The 21135-nt window shown below is 42.2% G+C and overlaps 1 protein-coding gene across 8 annotated transcripts in view; it reads right to left on the minus strand.

Annotated features, from left to right (window-relative positions):
• The window catches only part of ANTXR1 (ANTXR cell adhesion molecule 1), a 240535-nt gene that overhangs the window by 166788 nt on the left and 52612 nt on the right, over positions 1–21135 (minus strand). For all 8 annotated transcript variants that reach the window (XR_014841791.1, XR_014841790.1, XR_014841788.1 and 5 more), the window contains exons 4-8: positions 18618–18699; positions 18024–18057; positions 16388–16467; positions 13158–13226; positions 11109–11189 (exon numbers count right to left, since the gene is read on the minus strand). Coding sequence is in view for 2 of the 8 variants with exons in the window: in XM_003125066.7 (XP_003125114.3) it covers positions 11109–11189; positions 13158–13226; positions 16388–16467; positions 18024–18057; positions 18618–18699 (346 nt within the window). In the remaining 6 variants the exon portion in view is untranslated. The remainder of the gene's footprint in view (positions 1–11108; positions 11190–13157; positions 13227–16387; positions 16468–18023; positions 18058–18617; positions 18700–21135) is intronic.

Here is a 21135-nt window from a genome sequence, read left to right on the forward strand (position 1 = left end):
TCTGAATAGATTTGTGTTTAAATCCAAGCCCCACCACTTACTGGCCACGCAAGTTATTCAACTTCTGAATCTCAGTTTCTTTTTCTGTAAAATGAAAATAAGAAAAACTCTGACCTCAAAGGCTGTCTGATGGTAAAATGAGTAATAGACATGAACACAGAGATACTTCATTTGTAAAATCAATAGAATTTAGATGCTAAAATTCATACTGGATTAGAGAGTGAGGAAGAGAGTAAGATCAAAGAAAACCAGCAATAGTTTGGTTTTTTTTTTAAATAGAACTTGATTGATGCAATTAGTCAATAGATAGTTATTTAACAATACTGGGGCCACCAGCCAAGTGCCTTTCATGAAAATAAGAAGTGTGCTCAGAGCAACCTAGTAGTAAAGTAGGAAACCCAGGAGTATACCTAGCAGTAAAGTAGGAAACCTAGTAGTAAAACATGTAGCAGAATGTCTGACACATAATCCATTTTCCAACAGTGGTAGCTGTTACCATTACTTTTGTTATTACTGCTACTACGGCTGCTGCTCTGGGACCAAGATGGTAGGTCATGTGTGCTTCCAGCCCATCACCTGCCACTAGCCTCTTGCTTAATTTTATTTGCTGAAAACTCCTGAAAGATGGCTCATAATATTTACTGGCTACCTTAGGGGCAGATTTCAAAAAGAAGATATAAAATCTTTGGTAATAATCTCAATATTAATACCAGATAATATCTTTGGTAAAATCTTTGAAATCCATAAAGAACATTACAAATGTGTGTGTTTTACTGGTAGTGATACTTTTGCACACCTCATTAGCTTGTTGGGGGAATAAAAGAGGCAGCAGGTGTACACGAATCCTGCCAAGTAATAAGAGCTATTTAACAGATTTAAAGTGAAATCCACTGTGGACCAGTCCAGGTTATGTATAAGACTTTGTTTATTTATTTCTTTTTGGATTCTAAAACCCTAAAGTCCTTTTCGATGAAGTTCAGAGCTTAAGCAAAGACATCTCAAGAATCCTTAAAGAATTGTGAATATTTGCATAGGTTTATTAGGAATCCCTTCCTTACCACAGGCAAACCTACTTTTTTTCCCTCTAATTGCTCTGCCTCCTCCTCCCCAATAAACACTCAATCTTTATTTACTTGACCATTTCCTGTTGGAGGATTTTGTGTGTGTGTTAATAAAAGACCAGTCTCCTTTATCCATTCCAGGTAGAGGGGACTTTTTCTTCCTTCCACACAACTAGAGAGCATATTCCTTGGTGTCTCATTCATCATGAAGGGCACATTCTGCTTCTAAGGCATCTGGAGCTTGAAGTAGGCTGGCTCATGGGTGGTTAACGATTTGTTGACTGATTACATCTGTCTAGTTCTCCTAGACAAAAACCTAGCAGTTTTCCTTAACCTCACTCTCCCTGTCACCCTCCAAATCCAGTATGGATTTTGCCACCTAAATCCTGGTGATTTTACCAATGAAATATTTCTGTATTTATTCGCATTTGAGTATAAATGATCATCTTTCAGAGGACTTATTGTGGTCGATAATTATATATTTATCTCTTTGATTGGTCATCGTCTATCTTATTCCTTAGGTTATAAACTCTTTGAAGGCAAGGATTAATTTGTTTTTACACACCACTATAGACCCACAATGCCTAACTTGGCAGATAGTAGGCATTAAATATATACATTTATTAAATAAACGAGTGACACCTTTTCTGCCTGGCTTTGTTAACTGGCTTTGTAATATATTATGTATTGGTCTTTCTTTTTCCTGAAAATATAACCTTAGGGTCTTTGGGATACAAGGCTATGTTTGGCATCTTGTAACACCTCCTTTTTAGGAAACATGAGCATCTTTGGGGTCTGCCTTCCCAGGAGGTCTATTTCACCAAATTTATCATGTTATTTTGTTTTATTTTTTGGTCTTTTAAGGGCCACATCTGCAGCATATGGAAGTTCCCAGGCTAGGGGTTGAATCGGAGCTGTACTTGTTCTTCTAGGCCACAGCCACAGCAAGGCCATATCCGAGCTGCATCTGTGACCCAAACCACAGCTCACAACAAGGCCGGATCCTTAACCCAGTGAGCAAGGCCAGGGATTGAACCCGCGTCCTCATGGATACTAGTCAGATTCATTTCCACTGAGCCATGATGGGAACTCCCCTCCATCTTTTTAAACAATAGTGTTGTAGGTGTGTCATGTCCTCATGACTAAGATCTAGATTGGTCTGCTTTGTCAATGGCCTCGACCCCTTTACTTGGGAAACATGAAGAAGTCTATGTTTGGGGTTTGTTCTCAGGCTCCCAGAGAAGGGCCGATATACTTTTACAACTGATGGGAGAATGGAGACTGGCTGGAGACAATTGCTGTTAGAAACGGCCAGGCAGCTTGGGACACACAACTGGCACATCCATGCTTTCAGGACTGACTGCCAATGTTGCCCCCATGAACTGTGAAACCATTGGAGCTCTAATAAAATGTTGGAAAAAAAAAAGATGGTCACCTTTCCTAAGAAAATTCCACCCCACACTTAAAATTAAGACACATACTTATTGTTAACTATGACCCTTAGCCTAGATTCATATCAGTTCTGCAAAATCTGAATTTAAAAGAAAAATTTGCTTTTACAGACACATCTTTTTGGGATTCGTATATGACTTTATGTATAATCATATATCTTACTAAATAAATACTCCCAACAAGACATTTTTTAAGGGGTTACTGAATTTTAGATAATAAAGCTCATCCTCAAAACAGACAAAAGCTTTTCTCTGGGGCAGGGGACCCAACTCACCTAAGTAAATGCTACTCTTCCCTCAGTTAGTTTCACTCAATGAAAAGTCTGGTGTGAAGGAGCATAGGTCCAACAAGATTCTGAAATCGAGGACATTAATTTTTTCCCCTCATGAAACCACTTTTCTATTCTGTTTTCAGAAGGAAAGATCAGATAACTGTGAACTCCAAGACCAGTTTTTTTTTTTAGTAAGATGAGCTTGTTGAGCTCCTGAATCCTGGCCAAGTCAGTGGGCCTCTTTGGGCGCTGAACCCTGCATTGTTTCACTGGACTTCTGTTCCAAATTCTGCTACTGCTTTTACAGTGAGTCTTAACAGATTCCTAGATACAGAAGGAGGAGCTGGAGGGGTGTGGGGCTGACCTGAGGATTAACGGAACAAGCCCCTCTGCAATCTTTGTAGCCTCTTCAAACCATGGGAATTTCTATTACATCTGGACCCTTTAATAAGCCAAAGAGAAATCATAGCTTAGTTGAGATGCCTGGTCTGAATGTCTGCAAAGTCTGAGTCTAATTAATGACTGCTGAGGCAAGTGATTTTTTTTTTTTTTTAAAAAAAAGGTTTTTGTTCACCACTGAAACTACAATTGATTCTATTTTTGCTTCCAGGCCTGCTAATGTGAATGGAGCTCAAAATGCCCTCTTTTAGAGTTACAGTCTTGGAAGAGAGAGTGGGGGAAGGACTGGATTTTATAAGAAACAGAGCCACAAAACCGCCTGCTTCGGGTGGGAGCGTAGGTCATGGATGCTCTGTAGTCCTTTGAGCTGCTTTACAACAAATACATGCATACAGCACAGCACTGGACACAACGGGAAATACAACAAAGGAGGTGGTCTCTGTGGCTGCACAATTAACATCTGACCAGGTGAAATGGCCTAGAGCATGAAAAAGACGCAAGTGCCCTTCAAGTGGTGGCAACAATTAGTGCCACTGGAGTTCCAGGCAGGGAGAGTTCAAGGTGAAGGGGAGACCAGAGCAGGTTCTGAGGGGAGGGGAGGCTTGCGGCAGAGCCTTGAGGTTGAGACAGAACTGGAGACAGCATTCAGATGAGGCAAAGGAGGAGAGGGCATTACTTCTAATCGTAAACACGGCTGATTTAAGAGAACAGCTGCCGCAGAAAAAGGCCTCTCCTCTGCTAGTCCTGGAAGAACAGTTGGTTCAGTAGTCAGACACTTTCCAGGACTATGGGAGTGTGATGCGGATTTCTGATTGCAGGAAACCCTCTCCCCCCCACCCCCCCAGCAGTTCCTTGTGGGGTCTTGGAAAAGCAGGTGGCCAGGAAGATGGACTTGGCCTTTTGTGGAAGCTTCCTTATGAGCTGGGCCGAATCAAGGGCTCCATTTATTTCACCTTTATGAGTGGGAGGGAGAAATCAGTACAGGATATGGTTTCCATAAATAAAATAAATAAATATACACCATGGAATGGGTTAATTCCTCAGTTTCAGTAATCTTACAACTTCCTTGATAACAGACATGTTCATGCCAAGACTTGCAAGAAATCCTTGCAAATATAGTCGTGTTTGCTCAATACTTGTTTATTGTTGATCAGGCAGGCAGAAAGCTCTAGGCGCTGACTCACCCTCACATTAATAGGAAGCCCAGCGCAGGCTTAAATATTTATCCTAGGGAAATGCTCCTAGAGGGAGATGGTTTGGTGCTGGTGACTGGGTTCTTCTTCTCAGAGATAGTGTGCTTGGTTCCAGGCACCGCCCTTGATGGCACGTGAATTGGGGACAAGCTGGGAGGAGAAGCGGGCATCCGGGCAACCCGGCCAAGTGTTGGGATTCGAAGCTGCACACCCATTTCAGTGTTACCCAAACCCAGCTTTCATGCAGGTTCCCATTTCACTGCCTGCAGCACTTTTGAAAAGGCAAACAAAGACCCAGGAGCCTCGCTGGACCTTTGCTTCATGTTTTCGCTTGAGGGCTGGCGTGACATTCACCAGTTGTGGTCAATGGAAATTCCCCAAGGAAGCCACAGTAAGAAAAGGCAAAGGAATAGTTTCTTCCTTTACAGTGTGACTGGTTTAAAGGGCTACAACCTTCCAACCCTCCAGATGTTGCCTTCCAATTTTATCAACTGAATTCTGCACACACAAGAAGGAATTCTGTCTTCAGAGGTACAATCCTGAGCAGGTGTGTAAGAAAGACGTTCCTTTCTGCCTGTGTCAAGCTGTCAGCATCTCATGATGATGCAATTTCATCCATGGAGTAGAAACTGAGATATTCGGAGGTGTTCTCCGCCTAATGGTGAAATGGCAAAGAGCTCTGCCGCCCACCATGGTGCACTCAGGTCAGAGAGCCCACCCTGGTTCCAGTCTTGCTTTAGCTGTAGCTGTGTGAACTGTGTCGAGTCATTGCATGTTTTTGGTCCTCAGTGTCCCCTTCTCCGAAAAGGAGCTGCTTCCTGGCCCACCCACTCTATCATTCAGTGCAGCACTGTTGTCATCTCGTTCTGGGCTTTAGAGATAGAACTGAGTCTATTCTGGATCATGGCCCACTGCTTGGTCAAGGGACCTTGGACAAGGGAGCGAATTTCTCTCTCCTTAGAGTATCTGCTTCTGTGGAGGGAGTCACAATATCTACATGAAAATGGTGCTCGTGAGAGTTTGATGAGATAACCATGTAAAATGATTTTCACAGTATCTAACACCTAAGAAGTCACTAAATGGTGCTTTTTCTTTGTTTTTTTTTTTTGAATTTTAAAAATTAAGAGTATAGTTGATTTACAATGTTGTGCCAATTTCTGCTGTACAGCAAAGTGACCCAGACATTCCCTTTCTTATATTGTTTTCTATCACGGTCTCTCCCAAGAGACTGACTACAGTGCCCTGTGCTGTACAGTAGAACCTCATTGTTTATCCCTTCTAAATGGAATAGTTTGCATCTACTAACCCCCAAATCCCAGTCCATCTCACTAAATGGTGTCTTTTTTTATTTTTGCCTTCTTAAGGAAATAGAGGAGGGAGAAAGCCTGGGTTCTAGAGTCTTGGAACTCGGTTCCAACTCTGCTGTCTTAGAGCTGTGTGCTCTTGGGCAGACTATCCGAGCCTAAGTTTCTTCATCTGTAAAATGGGAATATTTCTCTCACCAGGCTGTTATGATTTTTACCTTTTTTGCTTTTCAGGGCCATGATAAAACACCATGATCTCTAGACCTCCTGAGAGTCTTGAATGCAAGCATACTTCTTCCATTCTCAGACTTCATATCTGGCTATGGTTTCCTACTCTCCTTACAGTAAAATACCATGGCTTTCAAGAATCCGCAGGATTTAGCCATTGCTTGCTTCTTCCTTCATCTTCTGTCACTCTGCACCCTAAACATGGCTCTTCTTTCATTCTGTTATACACCATCTTAAGGGCTCTACTCTGCCATCCTTGCTCTTCTGATGAATAACTCCATCTCAACCTTCAGGTTATCTCTTCAAAGGAGGCTGAGTTCTTTGTCAACCTCTACACTTTTGTTTGTTTGTTTGTTTTTTTAGGGCTGCACCTGTAGCATATGGAGTTTCTCACACTAGGGGTCCAATCAGAGCTGTAGCCACCAGCCTATGCCACAGCCACAGCAATGCCAGATCCGAGCCACATTTGTGACCTACACCACAGCTCACGGCAATGCTGGATCCTTAAGTCACTGAGCAGGGCCAGGGATTGAACCTGTGTCCTCATGAATACTAATCATATTCATTTCTGCTTTACTTTTAATCTCAGTAGTATGTTACTTCCTATATACCATTTATCACAATTTAAATTAAACATATTTGTTTACTGACTTGTTTTTATGTGTCCTTCCCAGTAGATTATAAGCTCTACCAGGACAGGGTCTCCATCTGCTTACCTTTAACCAAATGGTCAGAGTCTTAGCATAAGAAGTTTTCAATGAGCATTAGAGAAATGAATAAATTTTAGCCCTTGCATCTTGATTTGGGATTTAAAAATAAGGTCACTATTAAGAGGTACAAATTACTATGTGTAAAATAAATCAGCTACAAGGACAGATTGTACAGCATAGGAAATATAGCCAATATTTAATTTTTTTAATTTTATTTTTTTGCTTTTTAGGGCCACATCTGCAGCATATGGAGGTTCCCAGGCTAGGGGTCAAATCGGAGCTGTAGCCACTGGCCTACCCCAGAGCCACAACAATGCAGGATCCGAGCCACATCTGTGACCTACACCACAGCTCATGGCAACGCCGGATCCTTAACCCACTGAGTGAGGCCAGGGATCAAACCCACAACCCTATGGTTCCTAGGCGGGTTTGTTAGCCAAGATGGGAACTTTAAATGGAGTTTTAAATGGAGTATTATCTATAAAATATTGAGTCAATACGCTGTACACCTGAAACTAATATTGCAAGTCAATTATAGCTCAATTAAAAAAAAACCCTATGGGTTATTATCTTCACTATGGATGAAGAACTTCATGAACCATTTGAGCTTTTGAAAGCTGCTGTACACTCTTATTTTGGATAATTAAGCCCAGTCCTTTTTTATTATGAGAAAATAACCAGCCACAAAACAGCCTCCATGGGAACATGCTGGAAGAGATGCTTCAGATGAGGAGGGTGGGGAATGAGAGTTTTCAGTATCCAGGAGGAGACATGAACATACTTCTTAAAATTCATTAGCCAACTTTCAGGCCTTAATTACTTCTGTCTGACTTGAGAAAGATGAGCCATGCTGTGCTTGTTCCTGTTTTTTCTGTCCAAGCAAACAAATTAACAACTGCAGTAGACATGGGTTTTAAATACTGGAAGTATCAAAACCACTAACATAACTCCCAGATAAAAGCTCACAAAAATGTTATCATTCAGCTAAAAGTTTGGAGTCTCAAATTGGTTTTTTTTCCCCCCTTTTTGAAGGACTGTTCCACCAAGATTTCTGAAGCATCTTTGGAGTGACTTCCACTTGAGGGTGGGGAGAACTTTACAAATATCTGGGCTCATGTCGAGCTCTGTGAGTTACTAAGGTTGAAATATTAAAGGATAACAGCAATTTATGCTGATAGAAATCCTCAAATTATTTGGGTAGGAACCAGCTCTTGCATGATGTGGCACGTGGCTCATGAGAACCTTTGAATGGGTAAGAGTTGTCCCTTTTCAGAATCTAGCCATTGAAGACAGCCCTTCTGCAGTAGCCTCAGGATTGGGTTCCTGCCTCTGGGCCTTCCCAGTCCCTCTTCTATAATCATGGACGCTGCCATCAGATTCTCTTCTTAAATATAACTTGTTAGATGTTTAAAATATTTCAGTGATTACACTAAGTTGGAGTGAAAATTCCATCAAAGCTTGTCAGCCTGCTTCCAACCCAATGTCTTGGCTTATTTCCCATTATCCCATACTCCTTTATCCAAGCTCTCCCACCAGGCAAACAGGTATTATTATTATTATTGTCTTCAAAATACACTTGGCTTGGAGTTCCCGTCGTGGCGCAGTGGTTAACAAATCCGACTCGGAACCATGAGGTTGTGGGTTTGATCCCTGGCATCACTCAGTGGGTTAAGGATCTGGTGTTGCCGTGAGCTGTGGTGTAGGTCATGGACGTGGCTCGGATCCTGCATTGCTGTGGCTGTGGTGTAGGCTGGCGGCTACAGCTCCGATTCGACCCCTAGCCTGAGAACCTCCATATGCCGTGGGAGCAGCCCTAGAAAAGGCAAAAAGACCAAAAAAAAAAAAAAAAGCAAAAAAACCCCCAAAACCAAAATACACTTGGCTCTTTTCCAGCCTTGGGACTGAGGTCATCTCTTCTCAGGAGCTACCCAACACCCCTCCTTTGTCTTCCAGATCTACTTCAGCTTCCCGTGTAGGCTCCAGTCCAGAACAGCCCATAGGACATATGATCAGGTCCAAATCCTGCTATTAATCATCTACCTAAATCACTATGTGGGGGTTGTTTTACATGGTTATTACACTTCTTGTTGCTTATACTGTCAAGTATGCCATGCTGACCCCAGAAGGTACTGACAGCAGGGGTCCCTCACCTGGGGATCCACCCATGAGAATGATACTCTCTATCTTTTCAACAGTTTCCACGCTCTGGTTAAATTAGTTTAAGTGGGTCTCTGTTCCTTGCAAATACATCTTAAAGAAGATGATTATCATATGTTCATCTTAGGGTAGGGATTCCCACTTGGGATGGAATTATTTTTCACAGTACTGAAAACTTAAGGTCACATGTATCAAGTGAAAGTACACCTGGGGCACTAATGAAAAAGTGCAGATTTTAACGATGCAGATTCCTAGGCTCTATCCCATATTGATTGTGGTAGAGGCTCTTGGGAATAGGGCCTGGGAATGGGTATTGCAAACAAGATTCCCTGGTGATTTTTATGTATATTCAGGAAAATTCAGAGGATCAGGAGGAAGCTGGCATTCATGCTTCTCATATGATTATGAAGGGACATGGAAGAGGAAATAATTCATGCCTTGAGTTCGGGTTATATGCCTAGAAAAATATTAGGTATTTTTACTAGTGTTATCTCTTGTCATCCTCAAACAAGCCTATGATATGTATCTTATCCTTAATCCCTTATGCGAATAAGGAACCAAGTGAAACCCCTCATCCAAGGATGTGTAAATAATAAGTTGTTGGGCCAGCCTTTAAACACTGGGCTACCTGCTCCAAAGTTCTTCTCACTTTGCTGGGGTTACTTTGCACTCTGCTGAGGTTCTTAGCATCCGTGGAGGGAGGGAAAGGAAACATGAGGCACGTCCAGGTTGGAGGGTTCCTAGGTCAGTCTATGGGAGATGGGCAGATCTTGAGTCCCTGGTGGGTAACCCCCAGATCAAGACCCCACTGACATCTTAAGGGAACAGTGATCCTCTGAGCTCTGAATCTGCATCCTGAAGCCTGAGTCTGAAGTCTGGTGAGCTTCAATTGGAGAAACCACTGGCTGTCTGCCTGGTCCCCAAACCTAAAGGTGGAGGCTCAGCACCTGTGGACTTTATTTCAGCAGCAGCACACACACAGGCCTTCTGGCTGAGGCTTCAAAGCCTAGCATCCTCCCATAGTCTAGCTGGACCAAGGACGTAGCCTGGAGATGGAAGGTGGAAAAGAGAGGCCCTGGAAGCCAGTGTCCTGTTCACTGATCGAAAAGGGGTGATGTGAAGAAAAAACAGGCTGGGATGGAAAAGAGGGCTGGTTACTGTGCAAACCCTGGAGAATATGGAAGCGCTCCTATTTTGCAATGGAATATTACTCAACTATGAAAAAATGAAATAATGCCATTTGTAGCAACATGGATGGATCTAGAGGTTATCATACTAAGTGAAGTCAGACAGTGAAAGACAAATATGATATGATATCACTTATATGTGCAACCAAAAAAATGATATGATATGATATCACTTATATGTGCAATCTAAAAAATGATACATATGAACGTATTTACAAACAGAAATAAACTCACAGACATAGAAAACAAATGTATGGTTACCAAAAGGGAAAGGTTGGGAGAGGGATAAATCAGGAGTTTGGGATGAAGATATACACCACTGTATGTAAAATAGATAACCAACAAGGGCCAACTATATAGCACAGGGAACCATATATGATATTTTGTAATAGCCTATAAGGGAAAAGAATCTGAAAAATCTATTATCTATCTATCTATCTATCTATCTATCTATCTATCATTTATCTATCTATCTAAAACGAACACAACATTGTAAATAACTGTACTTCAATTTTTAAAAAATAAGCCACAAGAAAAAAAAATAATCCATGTTGTAACTACAGGCAATTTCTGTTCATTAAATAAATAAGAGTTTAACATTCAAAAAAAAATCCCTCATATTTGGGGATCATAGGTCTAATAACGCAGTAGTCCCATTAAAGTCACCCAGGAAGATCTTAAAAATCCTATTCCAGATAACTGCCAATGGGCAGCCAAGGTAGAAAATCACTGATCGAAAGTATCTCTGATGGCCAAATGGTACAGGATAAGGGAGGCTGCAGTGCCCTGAAGGCACCTTGCATTCGGTCTCAACTGGGAAAGCTGAGGTCGATCAAGGGCACAGCCTCAGCCGCAGTCCTTCCAGTATGAGAAACGCCTGAAGTTTGGCTCGCTGCCAGAGCAGGGTTCCCTTCCATTTTTAATTTCCATCGGAGGGTCAAGAACTGGCCCAGGAGAATGAGAAAAGAAGCCCGTGTAAAAGGCAAGAGAGAGAAGTGGACCACGACAGACACAGAAATATATAAAGGAATGACAACTCAAGCAGAAGAACAACCAGCCTTAGTGAGCTGGAGCTGGGGTATGTACAGCAGAGCAGGGGGCAGAAAGTGCCCGAGTATCCAGTCTCAGAGGAAGCGCTCTACTCACGGAGTGGATGATCCCCTGCAGGGCCTGAAAGCCGTCGTTGACAGGAAACACGTGATCCTTACTGTCTGCGATCCTGGCCAGCTGAGAACACAGCAAACACGGAGACAGGTAAGGCCCGGATGCAGAGAACTGAGGAAGGCCACTGGGTCCAGGGGGCTCCATCTACTTTTAGAACCAAGAGGACCTTGAGGGTTTGCCTGGGCTCAGGGGCCTCAGTGAAAAGCCCTCCGTCATAACGAGCTTACCAGCGGACTCTCTGGAATGGCCTGCAGGGTCGGCTCCAGCTCTTACATTTGTTTTAATACTTGTCTCTTTGGGAGCAGAGGTAAGATTTCCCAGCTAGAGAACATTTGGCTTGGGTTGATGTATTTATGGATTTGGGGGCAGGCCATTGGCTCATTTCTCTCCCATTCAACCACATTTCTACTGGCAACTGGATTTGAATCAAACAGACTCAAGTTTCCTTTCAGAGTGACTTTAAAAATAAGTTCAAGTTTTGGTGTTGGGTGAGGCCAGTGAATGGGACCCTCATCTTTCACCCAAACTGCTCACTGAGGAAAGGACACTTGCCATTGGTTTGGCTGCTCCTGCTTTAAGGAGCAGAGGATAGGAGGAAGGAAAAACTGATCTGTGAGCTTTTTCTGCTCCCAAATCTCTGCCTAGTGCTATGATTGCTACAGTTAGAGTCGGGGCCAGGATTTTTACTGATTGCCAAAGTAACACATAGTAATTGGGAAATTTCAAAAAACCCAAGAGTGATAAAAAGAAGAAAGTTACTCATAATTCAACTCTCTATCATCTGTCTCTCTATCCGTCATCTTTCTAATATTGTTAATTTGACATATAGAGTTTTTTAGACTTTTCTCTGTTTCTTTTTCTTCTTGTTTTTCCTTTTTAGGGCCACACCTGCAGCATATGGAAGTTCTCAGGCTAGGAATCGAATCAGAGCTGTGGCTTCCGGCCTATACCACAGCCACAGCAACGCAGGAATTTGAGCCACATCTGTGACCTACACCACAGCTCATGGCAACCCCAGATCCTTAACCCAATGAGCAAGGCCAGGGATCGAGCCTGCATCCTCATGCATACTAGTTGGGCTTGTTATCGCTGAGTCACAACTGGAACTTCCACACTTTTCTATCCAGATATACATATTTTTTATTTTAAAAAGTGAACTCATACTATTCCCCAAATAGGTTTTATAACCCTTTTTTATTCATTTAACAACATATCATGAGCATTGTCCATGTTATTAAAACAAAAGGAAATTATGAAGAACATCTATTTAGGTAGCTAACAAATTTTCACAATTTGCTTTTATATATTTGTACATACTTTTTTTTGCCTATTGGCCAACTCTTTCTTTCTTTCTTTCTTTCTTTTTGGATTGAAAATGCGTTGCATTTTTAGTGGGAGAAAAGGGGTATTTGCCATTTAAATAAGAAAATCAGGAGTTCCCGTTGTGGCACAGTGGAAACGAATCTGACTAGTATCCATGAGGATGCGGGTTTGATCCCTGGCCTCGCTCAGTGGGTTAACGATCCGGCGTTGCCGTGAGCTGTGGTGTAGGTTGTAGACACCACTTGGATCTTGCATTGCTGTGGCTGTGGTGTAGGCCGGCAGCTATAGCTCCGATTCGATTTGACCCCTAGCCTGGGGACTTCCATATCCCGAGGGTGTGGCCCTAAAAAAAAAGAAAAAATACAGAAAATCAGCTTGTCAAACTAAGTAAAAATAAAAAAAAACCCAACAAGTTTTCCAAGTTAATTTCGATCTGTTTTGATCTCTTGGCAACTTAATATCCACTAAGAAAGTCCACCAAAAAAGATGCTGCCTGGACGGTCTGTGTTAAAGACTCCCAAGTGCATTAGCAAATGGATTCACATCCCTCACACATCCAAGAATTCCCTTCCTGCTTAGCATTTCTGGAAAAATCATCTATCTAAAGGGTACTTATGCTGCTGATGCACCCTGTGCACCAAAGGCATATGTTTTCTATCACTCACAAGCTTGGTGTGCGTCCAAATCTGAGGAAACCCATGACCATACCTGTGTTTCATTGAAATCCTTCACTCCGACACAGTAAACAATTGCACCAAGATCTCGGGATCTGTTAGCCTGGGCCAAGGAAAGAAAAGATATTTAGAGAGTGAAGCAGGGGCAAATGGGCTCCCTTTGGATTAGCCAGACTAACTGCAGCCATCAGGTATTTACTGAGCACCTACTCTGTGCCAGGTACCACAATGGAGAAGGCAATCCCTGTCTCCAAAGGAGCCAAAGCTCCAGTGAACACATCCTAATGCAATATGGTGGATGTGAAGGGAGTGATGAGCCTAGTGGGAAGTGTGGAGAAAGATCCACAGAAGCAAGAGTCTTGAGGAAGGTCTTTGAATGACCAGGGAGGAAAAGGAAACTCTAGGCTTAAAGCCATATTAGAAATTCCGGGGAAATGATTATCTTTTCTATTCCTCTGATGGGTTTTTATTGACATACTTTCTTCCTTCGTGATGGCAGCATGCTCTTTCAGAAAGAATGTGATCTTTGGAAGCCCATATACCTGGGTTTGATTCTTGGCCTTGCTCTGTAAAGTATTTTGGGGATTAAATGAGACAATCTATGCAGAGCTCCTCACATGAGGCCTAGAACAATGTAGACATGCATAGTCTCAGCACTTTTGTGAATAAGGCCTTTTTTTATCCCTAAAGAAGACACTGGGTGAATAGTATGGGAAATATGGTCCATATTTGAGTGGGTAAACCCTTGACCTTATCTACAATTAAGTATTGAGAGGGTAACATAATGAATAACATCCAGATTTTGGATTTATTTTATTTTATTGTCTTTTTAGGGCCACACCTGCAGCATATGGAAGTTTCCAGGCTAGGGGTTGATTTGGAGCTGCAGCTGCCGGCCTTCACCACAGCCACAGCAAAACCAGATCCAAACCATGCCTGTGACTCATACCAAATCTCAAGGCAATGCCAGATCCCCAACCCACAGAGCAGGGCCAAGGATCAGACCCGGGTCCTCATGGTGCTAGGGTTCATTACTGCTGAGCCACAAGGGGAACTCCAGATTTTGGCTTGACTTTAATATTTGATTTATTAAAGGCTCTGATGATCTGATTTCCAGGTTCTCTGTTTCAGAATAGAAAACAAAAAAATGGAAACCCTTGGTATATGGAGTAGGTACTTAATAGATCATTGATAGCAAACATATAGTAGGTGTTCAATATATGCATATTCATTTGAATTATGTTGTTTCTTGCCCCCAACCCCCGCCCCCGGCTTGTTAGTCTAACCTTCTTTTAACTAGCAATGAATTTTATTTTATTTTTTAAGTTTATTTATTTAATTTTAGGACTGCACCTGAGGCATATGGAGGTTCCCAGGCTAGGGGTCCAATCGGAGCTGTAGCTGCAGGCCTATGCACAGCCACAGCAAAGCCAGATCCGAGCCATGTCTGTGACCTACACCACAGCTCACAGCAATGCCAGATCCTCAACCCACTGAGCAAGGCCAAGGATTGAACCTGTGTCCTCATGGGTGCTCATCAGATTTGTTTCCACTGAGCCATGACAGGAACACCTAACACTGAATTTTAGAATGGACAGAAACATACATATTTTTTCCTTCCTGTTAGAAAAACTTCTTGCTGCTTTCAGAATAAAATAAACTTGTACCTACCATCTAGCCCTGGTCCTATCAGCAACAGCTTCTATGACTCTTCTCCTCTAGCTGGACTTTATATAGAATTATCAAAAATGGAAAGGTTTGTTTTCTTTTTTTTTTGGCTGCACCTGTGGCATATAGAAGTTCCTGGGCCAGGGACTGAATCTGAACCATGGCTGTGACTTATGCTGGATCCTTACCCCACTGTGCCATAGTGGGAACTCCTCATTTTCTTTACATGTCTTGAGCCTTATCGGTCTTTTTCAGACAACCTCCTGCTATTGGCAGTGGCACTCCAAATATTTTTCCAAGTCTGCATGTGCCATACCTAACATTCTTTTCTACTAATCCCTATTTTATATTCAGTTATTTCCTTATTAGGGTTTATACTTTGTTTGACTGTTATTCAGCACCCAAATAAGCCATTTTGCATTCCCATCATATAGTTTCAACTTCAGATTATGAAAATACATTATTTTCCAAATGCTCAGGGAATCTGTCATATTTGTGACTCTGTCCTATGTTTACCTATTGTGAATTTTATACGAGTTAGGGGTGGAGGGCTGTAAAGCATTTACCTACTTAATTTCCTTATGCCCTTTGCCAGCAGAGGTTTCAAAAACCTCAACATTATTACATGGTAAAGCCCATGAAGGCAGCAACTGTATCTTATTCAGTAATGTGTCTCTAGTGACCAGCAAAGGGCCCACACAGGCCAAGCTCCCAGTTAACAATGAATGAATGAATGAATATATACTTCTCGCTTGCAGAGGAAGCTGAATTTAAATTAAATGGAAGTCAGCAGCTTAAGGTTAAACATAATGCTCTGATTGACTCCTCCCCCAGAGGCCCCATGTCCCCTCCTCACTGCCTCTTTTTCCTTATTGTGTTTCTTCCTAATGTGGCCTGAATGGGCCTTTGTCACTAGTGAGGCTTCAGTACATTCTCAGGGTGAACTGGTTTCCTTGGGCTACTTATACATACAGCTCAAATCGGAAACTTGAAAGAATTTCCTAAATATAAACACTACGTTTCAATTCTTGAATAAACCTCTTTTTCTGAATCTCTTTATATATACTAAAAGTTTCATTTAGAGAGCTTTTTTTTTTACTTGTTCTGAGAAGTACTTTTCAAAAGCATAAGGAAAAGGAAAAACGAAATATTGAAGGAGAGATTACAATTTGCTTTGCTACCAATTAATGGTCAGCTTTGGTTTTTAGAGTAAGAATTTCAAAGATGAATACATTGACAGAATTGGCTCTTACATAGTTTGAGTAATCCTTTCCCCTCCTGTTTTTAGTAGAAATGAAGGAAAAGAGTACCAATGGATTTGTTCAAAAGTGATACACAGTATTTCGAAAGTGCATTTTATCCCTCAAAACACAGAGGAATACACAAATATTTTGAAAAGGGAGAAACCCCTACTATGTGTGAGACATGAAAAGTCACTTTAAAAATGAGTGATTATTATTATTTTTCGCATATGGACACTGACTTAACCAGGGATTTTACACAGTAGCACCTATCATTTTGTTCGAGTAGAAAGACCACAGCCCGTTTCAGGAGGAAGAAGCCCTGTTTCCATGTCAGACACTTCCCGTCACTTACCTCCCTCTCTGAATAGAAGAAGAGTTCTTCATGGAGTTCCCCATCAGTCAGAGCGATGATGACGCTGGCTGTCCTGTATCCTGCTCAAATAACACAGACCCATTCAGTCTCTCTTGCTGCACCGAGAAACTCCCCCTACCCTGCCTCTGCCTGGGGGAGGAGGGGCAGCTCTTAGAAGCTCCACCATCCAAGGTCAGTATTGTGATAATCAGCAATTTTTCTTCTGGGACTGGAAGTAACTCCAGGATGAAGAAGAATGAGGGACAGACTCTAAGAGAGTAAGTTTTGTTTCTGAGTTTTTGAGTTTTATCTTAAAAAAAAAAGCCAAACCTGGTGAAATGGTCACTGGCCTGATAGCTGGGAGTAGCTGCCGTGAATCAAACATGACCTTTCCTAGGAACAGTCCACATGACTCCCGCCAAGACCCAAGGGCAAACACTACCACCTGGGCCCTTCAAGGGGCCTTCCTTCCCGCACTTTGGCCTTGACCACATGCAACACTCCTTAAAGAGTTTGGCAAAGAGTAATTACAGTCATCATGATTCAGCTGACTGAAGAATTACAGCAGTTGGAAAAGCCTACGAGAATCTCTCAGTGGTTTTTTTTTGGTTTTTTTTTGTTTTTTGTTTTTTTTTTTTTTTTGTCTTTTCTAGGGCTGTACCCGCAGCATATGGAGGTTCCCAGGCTAGGGATCCAATCAGAGCCATAGCCACCAGCCTACGCCAGAACCACAGCAAAGTGGGATCCAAGCCGTGTCTGCAACCTACACCACAGCTCACAGCATCTCTGGATCCTTAACCCACTGAGCGAGGTCAAGGATGGAACCCACAACCTCATGGTTCCTAGTCGGATGCGTTAACCACTGAGCCACGACCAGAACTCCAGGGGTTTTTAAACTTCTAGTAACATTGCTGATGGTGTCTTTATATTAACAAGTGTTGCTGCTGATACTGGCACTGTCCTATTGGTTGCAGTTTAGAGTGGAACAGGAAGTGGACACCTCTGTAGGCCTGGGAGAAAAAGTCCCCACTGTAACACTGAATCTCTTTTAAGAGATTTGCCTCAGATAAAGAAAGGCTATCCACAAAAGATAGGGTAGTAAAAGTAATAATAATTAAAATCATAACAATGATAAATATTTCTATGTGTTAAGCAATTTATTAAGTCCATGTTATGCCTTTTTTCCCCACTTAAATAAGAAGGAAAGTTTAAGCCAAACTAGTGTCTTAATCTGAGATCATATCCAATCACAGTAAGGAAGAGGCTTGGAGCTCACAGAAGGACAAGAAAATTCAATTTGACATAAAAACCCCAAGACTTTACTAACCCATCCAAGTATTTATTAACTTAATGAATTCAACATGCAAAACCGTTCATGGGCATTACAGACTCTGGCTTGGAATGAGATCTTAATTACTTTTATATAACTTTTTTGGGGGAAGCATCAGGACAGTAGAATTTGACCCGGTACGTGCATCTTTCTATATGTTTCTTCTCTGTGACGAAGTGTATGTCTAAGGATTAGAGGCAGTGCAGATGTGTAATTTCAAATATGAAATTACTGAGGCACTTTTTCAGCAGCAAACATAGAAAAAAAGTTAAAAATTCATAAGAGTAATTCAGAATAGAGTCTTACCTTGACGGTTCTCATAATAAATCTGCTCACTGGCCTGAAAGACACATGAAAGAGCCATTAGTTATACAGCCGCTGTTTGCTACTACAAATGCCACAGTGGGCAGTGCGTTCTGGTGTTGGGTCCTCAGCCTTGGGTAGGTCTTGATTTTTTTACGTAATTCACCCAGGTTTCAGTCAAATTCAATAGAGGATATTCATCTAACATTATCCTGGATCAATACCTTACTTCTCAGAGACTGGGACTTGTTTTCCTTAAAACCGAAGTCATTGAAATTCTGTCTCAGTGTCTGAAGATGTATACAAGAAAGGTTATCCTGAGAGCAGAGAGGACTTGTGTGTGCCATGATTCACGAGTGTCAGCCAAGCATTAGCTAAGAGACCCTTCATCAGTGTCAGGGAAGGAAGAAGCAATTTCATTTATTTAGCTCTTTCGGCTGAGGTGATTGTGTACATGCTTATGGGACATTTATTTACTCTTCCCATTGAGTATTAGTCAGTTCCCTTAATATGTGTGCCTCATCTCATCAGCCACCCCGGTGTTGATGTTTCTGTATCACGCTCTATATTTGGAGTTTAAAACTCTTTTAAAATTACCCTTTCAAATCCTTCATGCATATAAGTGTCTCCTCCTGGCAGAACCTTCTGGAGTTCTTCTAAGCCTTGGCGGATCTGTTCCCTGAAATTCAAAGACACCCTGTTAGTCTTAGAGCATTTTTTCATTTTGCTCTAGATAGTCACATACATTCATCTTTTTATCTCTGTGGATACTTTTTATTGCCCCAGCAGTTTCCCAAAAGCCTATCAGTGGGAAAGTCTTTTTTTTTTTTTTTTCCTTTTTAGGGCTGCACCCATGGCATATAGAAATTCCCAGGCTAGGGATCAAATCGGAGCTACAGCTGCCAGCCTACGACACAGCCACAGCAACACCAGGTCTGAGCCGTGTCTGTGAACTACACTGCAGCTCTCATCAACACTGGATCCTTAACCCACTGAGTGAGGCCAGGGATCGAACCTGCATCCTCATGGATACTAGTTGGGTTCGTTACCACTGAGTGGCAAGGGGAACTCCAGTGGGAAAGTCTTTGTAGTAAATTATCCATTGAGGGTCAGCCATAGTTTAGAGTAAGTGAGATTTCAAGGACTGAGGGAAAGGAGACTTCAGGAATCTCCACCTGCTCAGGAAAATTTTCCATTCCTTGAACAGGACAAAGTTTTCATTCTACATCAGAAACGAGTCTTAAGATTCAGTTGCTCCTAAGGGAACACACAGTGTCTTAGGCAACTACATCAAGATGCAAAGGGCTCATGTGAGCCAGAAAGAAGTGGGTACCAAGAACCCAGGGTAAGGCCACCACAAGGACCGCAGGTGGGAGGGACAGGCGTCCGGAGCAATTTCTGCCACCAACATGGTTATGCCAAAGGAAACCATGTAGTCAGCTTTGAAAAATAAAGACTGAGCAAATCTATGCTTTCCAGGACAACCAAGAGTGTTTTCTGTGGGCTAGTGCCCATGTTTCCTCACTTTGATCGCTCAAGGTGGGGAGGGGACAGGAAGAGGGAGTGGGTCATGGTATTGGGAAAGGGTCCAGTGGCAGTGGGAATATGAATGGTTTGGGGACCAGTGAGAATCTCTGTGGACCATTCCCTCTGGGATGTGAAATGTCCACATTCATGTTGTTGTCAGCTAAATAGATCCATGCTGTGCGGAAACCGGCAAGAAAGTGCAGTTTCTGAAAAAAATATGAGCCTTATTCGTGAACAGTGAGCCCATAAAGGATCTGAAACTACTTCCTCCTCCTGGGGTCTCTGTAGGGGCAGGGAGGGGAGATGCACAATTTAAATTAGGCAGGGGAACTTCTGTTGAGGAGGGAATGAACTTAAGTGCACTGCATATCCACTACATACAGGGTCCTGCTCACAGATTTCTGATTTCATCCTCACAGTAACCACTCAAGGTAAAATTCACCACCCTCATGTTATTGGTAAGAAAGCCTGGGTTCAGAGAAGCGAAGGAGAGCAAAGACTTGAGGTCAAATCTGCCTGCTTCAAACCAAACAAACAAACAAACAAAACCCTCTGCTTGGCTTTCTAATTTGCCAAGCAGCATAGAACAGTGGCTTTTTGGTAAAACTTTAATTAGGAAAGAGCAATGGCAATTTTAACACCATCTGAGGACTCATACTGTGCCAAGCACTGTTTGAAAAACACATATAATTAATTTACTTATGCCTTATTATAGCTCTTTGAGGTGGATTCTAGTGTTAGCTCCTTTTCACAGATAAGGAAACTGAGTCACAGAGAGCTAAGGAAGTTGCCCAAAGTCCTCAACTACTAAGTGGCAGAGGTAAGATTTGAACCCAGAGGCCCTGCTCTTAGTCATTGTGATAAACTTTCTCTCTCTCTCTTTTTTTTTTTTTTAAGGGCTGCACCCCCGGCATATGGAAGTTCCCAGGCTAGGGGTCAAATCTGAGCTATAGCTGCAGGTCTATGCCACAGCCACAGCAAACAGGGGATCTGAGTCGCATCTTTGACCTATGCCACGGTTCACGGCGCTGAGCCACGATGGGCACTCCACTGTTTCTCTACTGAATAAATGAATGAATGAAATGTACTACTCGGCTGTTGCAGCAATTGCTTGAAGAGAAAGTCTAATGCAAAATTAACCTTTCGTTAAAACTGGTATAATGATGTGGTTATGAATGAGACTGGATTGCCAGGCTGGAGGTTTTAAAAGACCAACTAAAAAGGGTTTAGCCTGAGCCTATCTCTGGCCCAGACTGTGGATGCCTCTTAGGTTGAATATTTAAGGCCAAGTAACTCGGACTTTGGGAAATGTACTGATTATTGTTTGCTTGTCCTACTAGTGCCCAGAAATCAGCCCAGGCAACCAGCTGCCCAAATTGGTAACTAGAAGGCTTCTTTAACCCCTTTTATCTTGCCTCTCTTCTCTTCCTCTGCTCTCCTACATGATCTATCATCATTTCACTGGTTGTACTGGAAACATATCTTGAAACTGACAGTTCTTCATCTCTTCTGCCAACATCATGATTTAGGCCACCATAATTTTTTCTTAGACCATTAGGGAAGTCACTGGCTCTCTTTTGACTGCCTT

This window comes from Sus scrofa, chromosome 3 (genome assembly GCF_054392235.1).
Source record: "Sus scrofa isolate SSC_HxYL_T2T_F1_AM1 chromosome 3, Sscrofa_HxYL_maternal_Yorkshire_Landrace_v2.0, whole genome shotgun sequence".
In the NCBI taxonomy this organism is placed as follows: Eukaryota; Metazoa; Chordata; class Mammalia; order Artiodactyla; family Suidae; genus Sus; species Sus scrofa.